This window comes from Pinus tabuliformis, chromosome 3_2 (assembly GCF_031772625.1).
Source record: "Pinus tabuliformis cultivar Carrire ecotype Pingquan chromosome 3_2, CPIR1, whole genome shotgun sequence".
Classification (NCBI taxonomy): domain Eukaryota; kingdom Viridiplantae; phylum Streptophyta; class Pinopsida; order Pinales; family Pinaceae; genus Pinus; species Pinus tabuliformis.
Window position 1 is genome coordinate 37,003,234 of NC_142302.1, and position 19,112 is coordinate 37,022,345.

At 37.7% G+C, this 19,112-nt stretch overlaps 1 protein-coding gene across 1 annotated transcript in view; it reads right to left on the minus strand.

The window, feature by feature from the left end:
• Window positions 1-4,696: 4,696 nt before the first annotated feature.
• LOC149179698 (coiled-coil protein) overlaps window positions 4,697-19,112 on the minus strand; it is a 63,110-nt gene continuing 48,694 nt past the window's right edge. The window contains exons 3-4 of the mRNA XM_089415756.1: window positions 5,186-5,305; window positions 4,697-4,998 (exon numbers count right to left, since the gene is read on the minus strand). Of these exons, the coding sequence (XP_089271882.1) occupies window positions 4,987-4,998; window positions 5,186-5,305 (132 nt within the window). The 3' untranslated portion in view covers window positions 4,697-4,986. The remainder of the gene's footprint in view (window positions 4,999-5,185; window positions 5,306-19,112) is intronic.

Genomic DNA, 19,112 nt, shown 5'->3' on the forward strand with positions numbered 1-19,112 from the left:
GGTCAACATCAGAAAACAATGAGCCAAAGGTATGGCCTCCGCATCTGGGAATGACATCTATAAATCTTTGGATGAGCAAATGATTGCGTTAAAAGTGGATGCCGAGGAGATGATAACCATAATCGGAGAGCAAATTATCTATGAGGCTTGGTCCCACTTTGCACTGGTCACAAGTCAACTTGGAAGTTTAAAAAAAGATGTGGAAAAAATTCAAGCTACAATGGATCTAATTGTTACTAAAATGGAAAACCTGGAATTTAAGATGGAAAATTCAGAAGTTAAGGTGGAGACAATTGTCATCAACATCCTCAAGGAGGTATATGGTCTAGTGAGCAACAACTGGAGTTGGGCGGAGGCGATTTTGCAAACCAACCCTTGCATGTTGAATAGAACGTGTCGCAATCGAATCAGAGGCAGAACATCGCAAAGGAAGCATAATTGTTTCTTTATATATATATATATATATATATATATATATGTCGCCAATTATGATCCTCATCAAATAGAAACAGATAGTGTGGGCATGGAGTGGATCAGTTGGACTCAAAAGGAGAGAGCTCTAGGTAGTTTCCTTGTAATTCTTGTCTTATAATGTTATGTAATTTTATATATATATATATATATATATATATAGGTCGCCAATTATGATCTTCAGCAAATAGAAACGGATAGTGTAGGCATGGAGTGGATCAATTTGACTCAAAAGGAGAGAGCTCTAGGTAGTTTCCTTGTAATTCTTGTCTTATAATGTTATGTAATTTTGTTAGGATCAATGAGGTTTTTTGAAGAAGCTATAAGAAAAATATTGTAGTAAACTTAATAAAGATATCTCAAAACATAAGAAGACAATGGTCAGAGTAGTTTTGGAGGACTATGGAAGAAATGATGCTTTTGAATGCATTGGCATTAACTTGATTTCACTTTGATTAATAGAAAGCTAACCATTTCTTTATATATATATATATATAGGTCAGCAATTATGATCACTATATATGATCATAATTGTCAGCCTATATACAAAATTATTTTTCCAAAATTAAAATATTTAACTTTTTTATCTTCCTTCGTGACTTTCACATTATATCTCTCTTTAACTTCATATCGTAAATATATATAAACCCTAATTATATAATTGCTTTATTAACTGTATAAAATTCAAATTCAGCACCTATTATTTTGTGGAATTGTGTAATATTCCTAATTATTTAATTGCCTAAATATTCCCATAAATTCTCTGCATTGTAACACACCATGAAAATTCATCAAAAGTACAATAAATTTATGCGATAAAATTTCTAGTGCTTCAATAAATTATACAATTTCAACACATAAAATTGGCAGGAAAATTGGCAGGAAAATGTTGCAAACTCCAACTAATTTTATTTATTTAATAAAAGATTACATTAATTAATAGCAGAAAAACTTGGTAATTGAATTAGTTGGAAATCCTTGGCTCCTCCAATGATGTGCTATATGATAGAACATGGCCTCCTTTCTTGGTGAATACTACTGAAGAAAATGAAGTGGTTCTTCCTCTTGACTAACTAGGGTGGAATCTTTCACCACCAAAACTTATCTCCACCAACTAGGGTGTGTTTCTCAACACCAAAACTAGGAAATACAATTAGAGGTTTTCCCTCCAACCTTAAGTCACAAATGCTCTTGGGACAATTAGCAAAATATCAAATATCCAACCATATCCCCAAATGAATGCTCTGTCTTTTTATAATTTTTCTCCATATACCATGGGCGAATTCCATGGGTTGATAATACCATAGGTTACCCTTTTTAATAATCAAGTGACTTTACATGTTATATTTCTTAATTAAATCAAAAATTCACTTATAAACCCCTTTTTAATTCATTTACTTAATATCACAATTAAGATGACATTAAAAAACTAATTAATTTTCTTCATTCTTCTATTCTCGAAAATGGACATCACACTCCTCCCTTCCCAAGATTGTTTGTCCTCATACAATCCAAAACCTCCCTTCCCAAGATTGTTTGCCCTCATGCAATCCAAAATCCAAAAACTTGCCTGGGTCCCAAATAAGTCTAGATAATCCATGTTGCTTATGATCCAGAATTTGCATATCAATATTGGGATCCTAAATATATCTACAGAATGCTCATACATATAATTGTACTATCTCAACACAATTGATCCCATCCTACCTATTCGATTCCCCAACATAATTTTCTCTCGTAAATGTTCCATATTTGTTTTTGTTTCCAATACCCATCCTAAGTGAAATCCAAATGGAGTTGTCTATAATGCGACTTTTTGGAGATTCCGGTGACAGAATCCGGCGGAAGAAATTCAGGTTAAATCTTGATTTGTTGCAGTTAAAATGGATTTTTAACTGCATATTTGGATTCAGCAGCCTGGAAAACCCCTGGGACGCTTTCATTGTGCAGAAACTAGCTATCAAACTTGCGAATCCAGTAAATTCCTGCCGGATTTCGACCGGAAAAACCCGCGGGAAAAGCTTTCAAAAAGTCGCGTTATAGACAACTGCAATCCAAATTGTGTGTAAAGAATAAACATAAACCGATTCACTTGTAACGCCTTGAACGGTGGGCTTGAGCTGCCACCATCTCAAAAAAGCAACTCCAAAGGAAGATCACCATTACCAATACCCCTAGAATTCTCAATTAGATCACCATTACCAATATAGTCGAACAGTCTGGTCGTGAATCTGATAATTGGCCATCGTCTGCAACGCTTGACCCTGATAAGCTCTTGACTCACTGATGTGGAACATTATTATGCTCGGCAGGCCACATTATTATGCTCGGCAGGCAACGGTCTGACAACAGAAAAATTATGTGAATTTGCAGGGGTGCTTGATGTATCTGCATGTGTCCCAAACAATTGAGATGTTGCATCCTGAGAATGTATTGGTTAGTGTGGTGAATTTAAATTAACATCATTGACTCTGACTGAATCAAAGTGAGCATTTGCATTATAGGGTACGGAGCTCTCTTTTCTTAAGGGCATGGGATACATGGACAAATTATTATGGATGGATAGAAATCCATTGCCCTCTGGTAACGTTTCCGGTGTATTCAGTGTTGTTAATGCACCTTGAACATGCTTATCTAAGCCACAAACTTCTGTGGTAGCTTGTGAACCAAGGTTCAGGCCATCTTCCATTTCTTCTTCAGAATCACTCATAATTACATCAGGTTCTTTTTGAATATCAGAACTAACAGAGTTGACAAGTGATGAAGTCTGATAGACAAATCCTAGTAACACAATGACAATTAGGGTCATTATTTACCAAATTATCCTGGCATTGACATGCTTGTTGGTTGCCTCTGATTCAGTTGCAAGCAACTGGTTAGTGCAAATATGATTTCTCATGAAGCATAGTATGTTTGTGCGGTCTTCTCCTTCTATGTCACCATTTTCCCCGGCCTTGTGCGTGTTTCCATTTATTGTTTTATTCATTTTTCACTTTTCAACACCACCAGAATCATAAGCACAATCAGTGCCTCATAATTCCTTCAATGCCTTTGCTAGATCAAAAGTTGCTTCTTCCCTAAACAACCAAAGAAAAATGATGGAGATATTCTATACAGTGTCAATATGGTCCGTCTATACATAAACAACCAAAGAAAAAGGATGGAGATAATCTATGGTTTTAGAAATGGTAGTAAGCCCAATTTATTATTGTAAAATTTAAATACACCATATACTTCATATGATTTAACATTGTGATTACATATCCTAATAAATGTATAAGTAAAAAAATTGTATTTGAAAGACTTAAGCGAGTAATTTCAATAGCAAAGGCATATGCATGCGTGCTTATGCCAGTGAATTCAATAGCAAAGGCATGTGCAGGTGCACTTGCATATACACAAACATCACTCTCATATATGGACACATGCGCGCACAAACACACTAAAAGACTTAACACAATTACTTATCATATTAAAATACTTCATTTAAAATAAATATATTTGTCTGTCACTATCATAAATGAATATCATCATAACGTTTCAAAAGCTGTGCTGTATGTCAATAGAACAGTCTAGCATAAAGATGGCTATTTGGTGACAACTGCTTCCAAGACAAGAAAAAACAATAGCCGATGTTTCCTAGCATATAAATCTATTATGATAATCAAATGCAAGTAAATTCCATGGACCATCAAAACAGTAATATTTCATTAAGTAGCACATCAGAGAGTTGATGTAGCAAATATCACCTGTTACCCAAACAATGCCACAGTAACAAAAAATGCTTATTTCTATCAACATGCTCAGCATCCTTCAGAAATTTTAAGAAACAAAAGAAACATCAAGACGTCTTGCCTTTAGGTACCCATCAAATAAAATGAATTGCACTGAATCAACCATGCTTAGCCTGATAATTAGCACGCAGCAATCTTCTATGCCTACCCAACTCACTCATATCCAAAAGCGAAGGGGACAAAAAGCGTAAGAGTAGGGTTCTAGAAATGACTGCTGACTTACATTTTAATGTAAACTTTACAAGAGCTTCAAAGCTACTATTAAATGCCAATAATAAGAAATAAACCTGTTGAGAGATGAATAGTTATATGAGTACCTTCTGTGGGACAGAGATCAAACATGCTAGAATTATATTTCTAGAAAAGATAACATAGACTATGCGCATCTCCTTAAAATGTAATGAACTCCAAACTATAATACCTCTCAGAAATTAAGATCATAATGAAGAAGCATAATCATATTGTAGGAATAAAAGTTTAAATCTCCAAGGAGCATAACCAATAATCAACATAACAAAGTACTCTTCCCCATAATAAGATGCAAGTATTTACATCACCTTTGGGATAATTGACCAATGGGAAGAATGAAGAAACCTAAATTTAACAGCACAAAAGGCTAGGACCAAGTTTCTATGCCAAACAGAGCACCTTCCAGTAGTACAACGATTATTTCTCCAACGCCAGAAACGTTGACAGCCTAAGAATTTGTCTCTCAAGAAAATCACTCTGCTGCCTGCAATATGCAATAAAGTTAAATGGTAATCACTTGCCATATCCACATCTGCAGATTTCAATATAGTCAACATGAATACAGAGTTCCAACAGCAAATGAATTTCGGATAATGTTCCATTACATGCATGGATGTGCAACTAATATAATTTTCATATCCCTCACTAATTAGCACTTTTGCTTAGGCTACCTGGTTAAGAGGATTGTCAGGTGATTTCTTCCATAACTTCCATAACAGGTCCTTGTATTGATTGTGTAAAAGACCTGGTTTTTCTTCCTTCAATCTGGGGAGTTCAGCTTCCTCAAAAGCCTGCAAATATAATACATACCAGTAAGTTCTGCTGTAGACTATAAGCAACATAATAAATAAATTAGCACCACTGACGCATTATGATTTACAACAGATGCAGTTTATATAACAGCAAATATGACCATATTTTGATATGAAAACTAATAATCGTCAGCAAGAAAAATAATGTGATTACAGATGAAAATGAAAAAAAACATGCAGTCAAATGCATTATAAGTGGTACTCTTAATTTTTCAAAATAATTCTAGAATGTTTCATCCATTTTCACAAGCAAACTTTGATGCTTCACACCATGGGTGGTATTTTCTTAATTTTTCAAAAGAATTCTAGCATGTCTCATCCATTTTTACAACCAAAATATTGATGTTTCTAACCATGGGGGGTATTTTCTTAATTTTTCAAAAGAATTATAGCATATTTCATCCATTTTTATAAGCAAAACTTTGACGTTTCAAACCTTGAAGCACATTGTGCAAAGTGAAACAATCTACTGACTAAAGAAAGTAAAATCAAAAAGGTGTATTGTGGACCTCTGCAAAAAGCACAAGAGGATTCATCACAACCCAAAATTAGATTTAAACAAATTGGATAGAAAGGAACAAAAAAGGAATTGTTATTAGAGTTTCTGCAGTGCTTATTGAAATAATGGGTGACCTTGAGAAACAATTTCCGGTGAATCTGCGGATTGTGAAGGTATCAGGATCTGCAAGAATCAAAGCTTGCAGAATTGGGCAAGTGTACATGATCTTGTGAATTTGTAGCAGCGTTTAACCATTGGTGTGGTCTACAGCTTGTAAATAAACAATTACCCATTCTAATTGGGTGGGATATACATGGATTTGCGCTTAACAGCTGTAGCTCCAGTGGGAACTGATGGTGGATAAAGAAATTTACAATGGCTGAACATTTTCATGGAAATAACTTCTACAGTTGAAGAGTTCACTTGGAATCATTACCTTGTCGCCTACAATTGTGCTTGGTAATAGCAGAGAAGATCCCAACAAGCATCGCTAACTGGAAATGGAAGAAAGAGAGACACATCCATAATAATTCTTAACTTAGCCAAGGTCATATTGTGTCTGGCACACGAGTTCATGTTGGTGGAAGATGTATTGGGAGATCTTGCGAAAATTTATGAGAGGAAAACCTGGCAAGTTGTCAATATTTGTGACACCAATTCACTCATGCAATAATGATGAATTGAATGTCAATGATGGTGCGCGCCTAGATCATATGAAGATGTTGGTCAAACAATTTCCAGCCACTTGTTTTCAGATCTCTGTGGAAAAGCTCAACATAATCTTGGACAGTTTACATCAATATTGGGAGACAATTGTCATATAAATTGAAGACACGGTCAACTCATTGCACATAAATTCTGACTGGTAAATTGCTAAAAGAATAGAGCAGAAGGTAGACCACAAAGGATTTCACTGTTGAACGATCAATGTAATATTTGCAAAAGAATGGCAATACTAATTTATCACTGGGTTCAACAATTTGTAGTGGACAAGACACTGTCTCGGATGGCTATCCAAGGAAAGGACACATGATGAGCAAGTGTGCCAACAAGAAGAAAAGGTCAAAGGGAATGAAATGATTTTAGGCACTGGATGGACTATCTGACTTGTTTGTAGAAGAATTGCTAATTTTGGTTCAACTTGTGCATTTTATAGATCAAAAATATATTTATTTCATTCTTGGTTCTCTATGGAGTGGAAAATCAGAGTTACAGCCTTGATAACGCCAGCTCAGGACATACCTTGAATTTGGAAATTTCACATCTTGAACATCCAGAACCCACCCATTCCCATTCTAATCCTTAATCAACACCTTTTAGGCTCTAAAACAAGAAGGTAAACAAGTCTAGAAATTTGAATGCCTACTTCCTTCTCTGGTTGTGTCACCTTTGTAAATCCTTCAATCCTATTCCATGTTATTCTTCAGTGGGAATGTTAGGATAAGTAGACACTGAAGAGTTGGTTAAAATCAATTTGGTCTAATGTTTCTTTAGGTGAAAGTGTGTTTCTTTTTTATGCATTTGTAGTTATTTAATCTTTTTATGCTGTAGACATAAACTAAGTCACGGACTCGCAGTGTTAGTGACAGGAAGAGTACTTCCGGATGTTGTTTCTCATTGAGCTCGGCGGTTGTGTCATGGTTCAGCAGGGAACAGAGATCAGTATATATGGCAGCTAGTCAGGCAAGGTGCGAGGCATTGTGGCTTCGCAAGATGCTTCATGGTTTATTTGGTCAAATGTTGAGACCAACTAAGATTTACTGTGATAATCAAAGTTGTATGAAACTCTCTGAGAATCCAGTATTTCATGACCGGTCAAAGCATATAGAGATCAGATACCACTTCATCAGAGACTCGGTACAGCGAGGGGCAATGAAGCTTGAGTATATATATCCACTAATGAACAAGTAGCAGACATTCTCACCAAGTCTTTGCCAAGAGGAAAGCATGTTTTGTTCAGAGACGGGATGGGAGTGGTGAACAACACCTTCCTCGATAAGTGGGAGTATTGAAAATAGTACCAAGGAGAGGTGTTACTAGGCTTTTATCCCTTTTAGCCTAGTGAGCACATTAATTACTTTTGTCTCAATAATATTTATGAGTTATATTAATATCATGGGTGGAAAAGGTACTTAAAAGTGTTGTACCATGAACTTTTTATAATATTAAAGTCAGTTGTGCTTTATAAAGTGACTTTATGTGTAAAGTACTAGTGTACTTTTATAATATTAAAGTGTTGAAAATAGTACCAAGGAGAGATGTTACTAGGCTTTTATTCCTTTTAGCTTGAGTATATATCCATTGATCAAAAAGTAGCAGACATTCTCACCAAGTCTTTGCCAAGAGGCAAGCATGTTTTCTTCAAAGTTCAGAGACAGGATGGGAGTTGTGAGCAACACTTTCCTCGGTAAGAGGGAGTGTTGAAAATAGTACCAAGCATAGGTGTTACTAGGTTTTTATCCCTTTTAGCCCAGTGAACACATTAATTACTTTTGTCTCAATGATATTTATGAGTTATATTAATGTCATGGGTGGAAAAGGTACTTAAAAGTGTTGTACCATGTATTTTTTCTAATGTTAAAGTGACAAGCTGGCAATGTCAGTGACTGGAAGAGTACTTCCGGATGTTGTTTCTCATTGGGCTTAGCAGTTGTGTCATGGTTCAGCAGGAAACAGAGATCAGTGGCATTGAGCAACGCAGAGGCATAGTATATGGCAGCTAGTCAGGCAGGTTGCGAGCCATTGTGGCTTTGCAAGATGCTTCATGGTTTATTTGGTCAGATGTTGACACCAACTACGATTTACTGTGATAATCAGAGTAGTATTAAACTCTCTGAGAATCCAGTATTTCACGACCGTCAAAGCATATAGAGATCAGATGCCACTTCATTAGAGACTGGGTACAGTAAGGGGCAATGAAGCTTGAGTATATATCCACTAATGAACAAGTAGCAGACATTCTCACCAAGTCTTTGCCAAGAGGCAAGCATGTTTTCTTCAAAGACAAGATGGGAGTGGTGAGCAACACCTTCCTCAGTAAGAGGGAGTGTTGAAAATAATACCAAGGAGAGGTGTTACTAGGCTTTTATCCCTTTTAGCCTAGTGAGAACATTAATTACTTTTGTCTCAATGATATTTATGAGTTATATTAATGTCATGGGTGGAAAAGGTACTTAGAAGTGTTGTACCATGTATTTTTTCTAATATTTAAGTCACTTGTACTTTATAAAGTGACTTTATTGTTGATGTTTGGTAGCATCGAAAGTGCTCTAGCATCAAAATTTGCAGGGAGGCTAGGACACATGTATTCTAGAATACCCAGAAATCGTTTTGAGAAATTCCACCTAGAGACGGTTTTATTAAAATAATTAATTATTTTTAATGTGTGTTGTTGTCGCACAAAGTGTCTAGGCACCACAACAACGCTCAGAGTAAGGGTTGTCACTCTAATCCTTACTCCATTTAGACTCTCTCCTAGGCAAGTAAAAGGGGTTAGTCCCTAAGGTAAATGGATGAGGATAGCCTGTAAAACACAGGCTCTAGGAGATTTTAATGATGGACAACTTGATGGATCTAAAGCGAGTCTAGGTCAATTAAGATAGATAAATCAAAATAAGACAATCACAACATAAAAAATGACTACAGACCAGTGCCTTTAATTTGAATTAACCATAGACTAAATAATAACAAGTCACCCAGAGAAAATTTATAGATGTGGCAAAGTAACGATCATGAACAATTAATTGTAAATGCCCAAAACTGCAATATGCAAGTGGTTCTAGATTTAAAATAATTTTCAATTAATGGCCCAGATCTAGAATAATTAATTTTCTCCAACAATCAATATGATTTAAAACGTTTATCGTACATGACAATAGAGAAATATCAAAAATGTGTTTAATCACCAAATAACACTAAGGAACTTCAAATTTAAATTTTAATCATTCCTTAGGCAATAACTTTCAATGTGATAAATAAAGAAATCGAACCAAATCAAAGGGTTAAAATTTTAAGATTTTAATGGGCCATAGGCCACATTAAAATATTTAATGTAAAAGCGCAAATCCCTTTAATTTATTTCATTTTATAATTTTTAGATTTTTTTGGAATTTTTTTTTTCAATTAATTAATTCCAAGTCCTAGGCAAATTTAAATTCTCATAAGGCAAAATTCGTCGGTCATTAAAATTCAAATTTTAAAAGGTCCCGGGACTAAAGTAAATTAATTATTTTGCTAAATTTTAAGCCTTTGGTCCCTGGGGTTAACTGAAAGTCAAAATTTTGAAGAAATTAATTCAAAATTTTATTTTTTTGAATTAATTAAACTGCATTTAATTGAAAAATTCGAATTTCCTCAAGAATTTAAAATTTCGACGAATGAGATTAAAAGAAATTTTAATCCTCATCAACGGTCGAGATTGCTTTGACGATGATCACTCGAACTAGTTGTTGGAGGATTTATCTTTAAATAGGAGGTCATTTGTCAGTCAATTGATCCGACCTTTGAGTCGTGTGCTAAGCGAAAAGATTTCGTGTAAATTTTTATTTGGATAATAAAGGAAGACTTTGGGGTTAATTTTCGTCAGTATTACTTCTTCATGGAAGTACTGTAAAATGTGTCGTTTTTCATGCGTAAATTTTTTTTAGCCATTGATAATAGCTTCTGAAAAGTGATTTGAGCACAGGTATCTTGCTCAGTCGCTGGGGTTTAAGTGATAATTTAAATTTGAATGTAATAATAGGTATCTCTATCTATCTTAATTTTATTATCATTATCTCGCTCTATGTTGATCGCTGAATTGAGTTTTGCAGGAAAGTCTGGATTTTTAGATGATCGGCCCTTCAAGGAAATTTTCAATTGGACCAGCCAACTCCCGATCCGTGTTTTCTAAAGAGCCCAACTTAATTTGATCCCAGGGTTATCATAAGATTTTTTATGGGTGATGCATGGAGGGTTTTGAGCTCAACACCTCCTTTAAACTTATAATTAAAAAACAACAACAAAAAAAATTATGTGCGAAATTGATAGATCTAGCTGTTGAGAACCTTGAACTATTAGATCTGAGCGGAATTGGACTCACACTACTTAGATTTGATAGCTATGCCATTCCTGTGCATAGATCTGTAATTATTTTTGGTTTTCTGACTTGGGTTTTTCTGGGTTCTTTGTATATATCGTTTGGGTGTTTTATTGTTGTCTTGCAGCTACAGATCTGAGGAAGGAATCTTTGTAGAGTCCAGATCTAGGCCCTACAGGGTAAGGTCTGGATCCCTGGGGTTCATCAACATCATTTTGCAGGGTCTATATCCGAATTTTGCAATCCAGGGTTTTAAATTTTTTTTTAAATCTAGAGAAATTTTTTAAGGGTTTCGTTCATAAATCTGAAGCAGAAGAATTTGACATTTTTATTCAGGATTGTTGAGGTTTTCCGGCTACCATTTGTCCGAATTTTTGATCTGCTGCATGGTTTTTTTGGGTTTGCTGCAAAATTCGAAAAAAAAAAAAAATTAACCCTCTTAGCCCTCAAACCCCTGTCTGCGTTCTCTTTTGGCTACATCGTCAAACCCTCTCCTCTATTCGCTGCCATTCTTCTGCATATCCAACAGTGCCATTCACCCAATCTACATTCCAACCAGCTCTCTTCGACTTGCTAACACTACGATTTCCCCATATCTCCTCCTCTTTTATGCACGCTACCTCCATTGTTTTATGTCGTCGAGCCATCCAAACCTGCAACAAACATTCCTAACGCTACCCACTGTTTTCCTTACTGCCAAGACCTGCATCAAAAATCTCCCATCCTCCATCGCTCCTCATTACTGTCCGCAGCGTCCCTTCCGCCCATCCACGCAATCCTCATTCCAACATCGTCGCAGTCCATTACAACCTGCCCGAGTCCTCCATTTCTTCGTGCAGTCTCCCTTCCCTTGCTTGTTGTCCGTCTGTCATCCTCGCTGCTCCCTCAACCTGCAACCTCTTCAGGGATTCTTCTCGATGCTCCTTGGCCTCTCCTATCGACTTGCAATAATCCTTGCGGTTTTCCTCATCATACTCCTCGCATCCTCCGACAAGCATCCCTCTCCTCGCTGCAGCTCGAAACCTTGCCGTCGTCGAACCTACATTCACAACAACAAACACATTCGATTTCTTTTTTTATTTTTATGTGTCTTGTTTGGCTACATTAGGTTTTATTTTTTGTTTAGTTTAGTTTTAGATTTGTATATAGTTAGGGTTATAACTTATATATTTTTTAGTTTAATCTTTTTATTTTGATTTGATTTTTTTTTGTCTCGTTTTGATTTAAGGTTTCTTTTTTCTTTTCTTTTTTGATTAAAAACATAAAAGTTTCAAAATTCTAAAAAATTAAAAATCTTAAAAAAAAAACTTTAAAAAATTAATCATTTGACATTTGATTTTTTTTATTTAAAATTCTTAAAAAAAAAAAAAAAAAAATCCAAAAATTTTAAAAAATCTAAAAATTAAATATTGAAATAAATTAAAGGGATTTGCACTTTTACATTAAATATTTTAATGTGGCCTATGGCCCATTAAAATCTTAAAATTTTAACCCTTTGATTCAGTTCGATTTCTTTATTTATCACATTGAAGTTATTGCCTAAGGAATAATTAAAATTTAAATTTGAAGTTCCTTAGTGTTATTTGGTGATTAAACGCATTTTTGATATTTCTCTATTGTCAAGTACGATAAAAGTTTTAAATCATATTGACTGCTGGAGAAAATTGACTATTCTAGATCTAAGCCATTAATTGAAAATTATTTTAAATCTAAAACCTCTTGCATATCGCAGTTTTGGGCATTTACAATTGATTGTTCATGATCGTCACTTTGCCACATCTATAAATTTTCTCTGGGTGACTTGTTATTATTTAGTCTATGATTAATTCAAATTAAAGGCACTAGTCTGTAGTCATTTTTATCTTGTGATTGTGTCTTATTTTGATTTATCTATCTTAATTGACCTAGATTCGCTTTAGATTCATCAAGTTGCCTATCACTAAAATTTTCTAGAGCCTATGTTTCACAGGCTATCCTCATCCATTTACCTTAGGGACTACCCCCCTTGACTTGCCTAGAAGAGAGTCTAAATGGAGTGAGTAAGGATTAGAGTGACAAGCCTTACTCTGAGCGTTGTCACGGTGCCTAGACACTTTGTGCGACAACAGGTGCCTAAGTCTAAACTTAAGAAATTAAAATAATTAAAGGGTATTAAACAAATTAGGGGTGAAACTCTAAAAGAAGGCGGGTATCAAGCCAAAATGATCTAAGCCATTGATTAGAATCTAATCTGGGCCATTGGTTCTCAACAAGAAGATTATAAGAGGAGGCTTGATGGGTATTTGGAAATCACATCGAGTAAGAGATGAAGAGATCAATTTCTGAAGAGAGCAGTGCAGCAGTTGTCGGAGAAGTGATCGAAGCGATTTCGTGCAGTGAGAGGCAGAGATAGTTTCCAGTTGGAGAGTTTCCTGATCCGAGGATACATCGCAGAGAAGGCAAAGAGAGATCCAGAAGAGGCAGCATAGAGCCACGCTAGACAGCATAGGGCCACGCTAGACAGCGTAGGGCCACTTAGAGGCAGCGTAGGTCCACACAGAGGCAACGCAGAGCCTGAGAGGAGATTTGAAATTTACTAGAGATTCGAGTTCCAGAGCTAGAAGTCAGGTTGTGAGACCAGGAGGGCAGAAAGTCGAAGTTCCAGAGGCCAATCGATCAGCGAAAAGGAGTGACGCAATCCCCAGAATTCGTGACGCAGAGCAACGCAATGATTGCGTAGACTCTGCGTAGAAGCAGCTAAGGGCTAGCAATTCAGTGGCTGGATCAGTACTGGATCGCCAGTGATAGTGTGAGGTATATCTCACTCATCTCTCTATTAGTCAGATTCTCTATATTGGATAGCTAGCAAGGCATTCATAGACTATATTCAAAAATCATTGCTTAATAATACAAACTCTCAGTTGTTGCACCAGTTGTCCGACATTGGGTTTTTCCGAGGACATTGGTCCAAAATTAACATTGTCACTTGTGTGTTATTTCTTTCTTACTCAGATTCTTGTTTCCACATTAATTTAATTAGTGGAGGCTGCAATGTATTGGTTTCGATATTTACCGTAGAACACAGTAATAATTTGTTCCGTTATTTGACAAATAGAAGAAACTTAATCAGTTGTTGCAGTAGAAATTTGGGTCTTCCAAATTTTCACATGGTATTAGAGGACATGTGAAGCAAGGTAGCAGACCGGAACAGCGAGCGCTAAAGAGAAGGAAGGAGATCGAAGTGTTGCGTATGCAACAGATCGAAGCCCTAGAGGGATTGCGCAATCCAAGCCAAGAGGGCAAGATTTCCGTGGAAGATCTCTCTTTGAGTGAGTCGACAGAGAGGTAAGATTTCCAGATCGAGATTTGTCAGCGACAAAGGCAGCAGTGCAACAGAAGCTTCAGTGCAAAGCAATTTCTGGTGAGAAGTAGTTTTCTGCAGTAGTTCCTAGGGCAGAAAAATGTCAGAAGAAAGAAGGAGACACTATTTTGAGGGAATTCCTCCTCAGAGGACTTCCAGCCAATGTTTTACAACTCGGACTCGGATTCGGACTCGGCCGAGGATCGACTCGGACTCGGACTCGGACTCGGTAATGACTCGGCCGGCTCGATTTCAATGACTCGGTCGTTGTAAAAAATACATTAAATATTTATTTTTTTTATAAAAAAACATAATTTTAAATATTTTAAACATAATTTTAAAGATTTTCATTCAAGTTTCCAAACACACAACATTATAATATACATGGAAGACAACATATGATCAAAGTAGGCTCATGAACCAATCCATTATATCAAAATGGTACGGTGTACCCAATGGCAATAGTAAATAGTAAATACATAGTCAACTGTAGTCTGTCATACATGATCAAAGACTCAAGAGTCAAAACAAAATACAAATAACCAAGGAGGCTAGTAGCTACTGCCAGAGGAGCCAAGATCATCTCGACCAATCTCTGGATCATCATCATCAGAGTCAGACAAGGGGCCCCATGGCTCCTCCTCATCATCATCGTCTCCAACTGCAACTGTAGAAGTGGTGCCAGTACCACTAGGCTGTGCAGCAGATGCAAGCTGAGATAGAGTACAAATGCGGCTGCGCTTCTGTCGTGGCTGAGCAGAGGAAGGCGAAGCACCTACAACTGGAGTCCTACTAGCTGGCTGTGAGACTGAGGCTGGTGGATTGGGATCTGCATTCAACTGAACACGCTGCAGTGGATCTCCAACATCAATTTCATCAAGATCCTCATCAGGATCAAACTCTGGTAGACGACTCTCCACTACCCAATCTGATGTTGGATCAATGTCTTCCAACACAATGGGATCTGAATCAGGTCTTTTGTTCAGCAATTGGTTCCGTCTGAGCCGAAGGTTGTATTGGACAAAAACTAGATCATTCAACCGTTTTTGCTCCAAACGGTTTCTCTTCTTTGTGTGAATCCTCTCAAAGACAGACCAATTGCGCTCACACCCAGATGCACTGCAAGTTTGACTCAAAATACGAATTGCAAACCTTTGCAATTCAGGGCACTGGCCACCAAAGGCCTCCCACCATTGTGCTGCAAAAAACATAGGAGTGTAATGAATTATGAGTTAGATGAAGGCTGAAGCTCAACAAAATTACAAATTATATCTAACTTTCAAATTATAAATGATTTAACAAACTTTAATAAAAAAAGTAAAACCATTAAGAAATTGAAAATTGAAATTTTTGTTTACCTGGCTCATCTGCTTCTCTTGCAATCTTTGCTAGGTTCTTCCCAAAGGTACATGTTGCATTGCTGAAGGATGTGACCTGTTGATGTATCAGCAGCTGATCAGACTCCGATGGGACCATGCGCTCAATGCAATCAACCAGTCCATCTCTGACCTCCCCCCTTAAAGCTCCTGACTCCTTAGCTTTATAATGATACCGTGGGTTCAAAAAATACCCAGCTGCATGTATAGGGCGATGGAGTTGATTGTTCCATCTTTCATCAATGATTGCCCAAATGGGCCCATACTTTGCCACTCTATCCTTGTATGCTGTCTTTATTTGCTCCTTTGCTTGATCCATAGCCTCATAAATGAAGCCCATAGCCAACCTTTCCCCATCCACCAACCGCAACACCTTAACTAGTGGCTCAGCAACCTTCACAATCTCTGCTGCCTTTCTCCAAAAAGTTTCATCATGGACTTTCCTTTTCAATTCTCTGCCTTCTGGGTTGTTAGACCAACTGCTTTGATTCCAATCATCACTGGAAAACATCTTTTGCAAGTTTCTATGTTGGGAAAGCATAGATTGCAATGTCAAAAAATGTGTAGCAAATCTAGTGATGGCAGGCCTAATAATATCCTTGCCTCCAGTGTGTTTCCTCATGAGACTCAAAACCAGTGTATGATTGTAGATAAATTTTGTTATGCTTTTGGCATTATCTACAGTGTTTCTGACCCAATCTAATTTTCCAATATCCTCAAGCATGAGGTCTATGCAATGTGCAGCGCATGGGGTCCAAAAGATGGTCTTGTGTTTTTCCTCTAACAGTCTACCAGCAAGAACATAGTTAGAGGCATTGTCTGTGATGATTTGAACAACATTAGCCACCCCCACATCCTGAATAACCTCATCCAATAGCTGAAACAACAAGTGGCCATCTTTTACCTTATCAGATGCATCAACTGATTTTAAAAACATGGTTCCCTGTGGGCAGAAGACAAGAAAGTTTATGATGGTACGGTTTCTTTGATCAGTCCATCCATCTGACATGATGGTACACCCTGTTCTTGCCCATGATTCCTTGAAATCTTGCAAATACTCATTAATTGATGTAATTTCTTTCTGCAAACGAAACCCCCTTAGCTCTTGCATAGTAGGGCCTTTGAAGCCTTTTCCAGCAGCATGTATGGCCTCAAACATAGGCTCATAATATGGTGAACGAGCAGCATTAAAGGGGATATCAGCATCATACCACCATCTAGCTATGTAGTCACAAGCAGTCTCCCTCAATTCTTTCTTCCAATGGTCATCTAAAGTGGGCTGAGCAAGACCTTTACTAACTTCAGGACCATGTGCATCTGATGGAGAGGAGCCTGAGTGAGTGAAAAAACTTTTGATAGTCCCATCACCCTTCATTCTACCCTTTCCCTTATCTTGAACAGAAGCAAAAGAGGGAGGAACATAACGGAAAGGGTTTGATGCATCAGTTTGAGGGATAGAGGAAGAACCCTCAAACTCATAGTGGGGGTTGGCAGCCATCATTCTTTGTATCTCCCTCTTCCTCCCAATTTCAGCCTGTATCTCTTTTTGCCTAGTCTTTTCTGCATTAAATTTTTCAAAGCTTTCCAACAAATTCTTTCTAATCTCCCCAATTTCCTCAGATTTACATGCAGTAATATTGCCTTTAATCCCTGCCAAGTGTTGTTTCAGCCTATTAATCCCCCCAGGACCTGACTTAATTTTCCTATGGCAAAACTTGCAACACATCTCATCATCAACCATTTCAACATATGCCCAAGCAGGATCTTTTGCTCTAGGTGCCATTTTTTGACTAGGAAAACAATCTGAAAATGCAAAAAAAAAATAAAAATTGATTCAATGTTCATTTATTTGACTAAAAACACTCTCTAAGCTATCTTGATATGCACCTAAAATTTACTAAGTAAAAACAGATTTATAGAGGTGGAAAAAAATACCTCCAGGCACAAACTGCCTCCTCAAGCTTGCTCCAAAAATCAGCTCCTCAATACTGCTCCAAATGGCTGCCCAAGAAGCTCCTCACTCCAGCTACAATGCTCCTCCAAGACTCCTCACTGCTGCTCCAAAACAAGCTCAAGAACTGCTCACTAACTCTCAAAGAAAACTCTCACTCAAATGCATAAGACTGCTGTGAGTGAAATGAGAGCATTTGGCTGTCTTAAATAGAGTTTGGGAGGGGGAAATGGACCCCAAAAGCATTAAACAAATCACAATAACCCTTTCAGTTCCACAAACCCTAACTAACTTTATAAAAAATCTGCAAAAAAATGATTTTTTTTTGGTAAAAACGCTGCCCCAGCCGGACTTGAGTGAAACGGCCGAGTCATGACGGGACCCGGCCGGGTTGACCGGGTCAGCTATGACTCGGCCGAGTCATTGGCTGACTCGGCCGAGTCATAGCTGACCCGGTCAACCGAGCCGGGTCATGGGCCGGGTCAAGCTGGGGGCTATTGAAACGGAACGAAACGGCCGTTTCCGTTTCGGTTCGGCCGTTTCGTAAAACTATGCTTCCAGCTAAACTATTTGAATTCTCATTTGCTGAGCAGCAATAGAGAGGAGCAGATCTACTAACTCCGACAGGGAATGCGTAGGCCATCCCAACAACAGCGCAGAAGAGAGAGAAGGCAGTTCGACATTTTTGTTGGCAAAGATGGCAGCTAACGGCCTGAGAGATCAAGATCGGTTGGATGGAGCATCCAACAATGTGATCTGGAAGGCTAGGATCTCATGCCTTCTCGATAAGCATGATCTCAAGATGTACGTCGACAGTGTGGTAGATGTACCCAGTGATGCAGATCCACTCAAAAAGTATAAGGCTGAGATGGCGAAGACCAAGCGGTTGATCCTCGATGGAGTGAGGGATCACGTTGTATGTCACATTGTTGGCAAAGGGACAGCCAAAGAAATGTGGGATGCCTTGGCTACACTATATCAAGGATCTTCCGAGCAGCGGAAGATGTACTTAGAGGAGAAGTTGAGATCAGCTAGGATGGAGAAAAGGGAACGCATTGATCCATTCCTGTCAAAGCTTCAGCAAGTCCGAGATCAGTTGGCAATTGTAGGATCAACACCTCAACCTACAGAGACGGTAAGGTTGGCCCTGAATTCAATTTCAGAAGAATGGCAAGTGTTTATCCAGAGTATCCTAGGCAGAGAGAAATTGCCAATTAGGAAGGAATGTGGGTCGCTCTTCAGTAGGAAGAGATGAGGCGAGACTTAGTCAAGTGTAAACTTGATGGCAGCAACAACAGTGGGACGAAGCCCAAGGAGGAGGAAGAGAATGTAGCCCTTGCATCAAAGGGGCAGCAAGAGCAACGGAGAAAGAAAGATGTCTCAAAGATCAAATGTTCCTGGTGTGGTGAATTTGGTCACTACGCTCCACAGTGTCCTCTCAAGAAAAAGGACAAGGACGGGAAACATGATCCGCAGTTTGCAACCGCAAAATCGAGGGGGAGTTTGCCATGATTGTCCAGATACTTCCAAGGAAGAGCTGAGG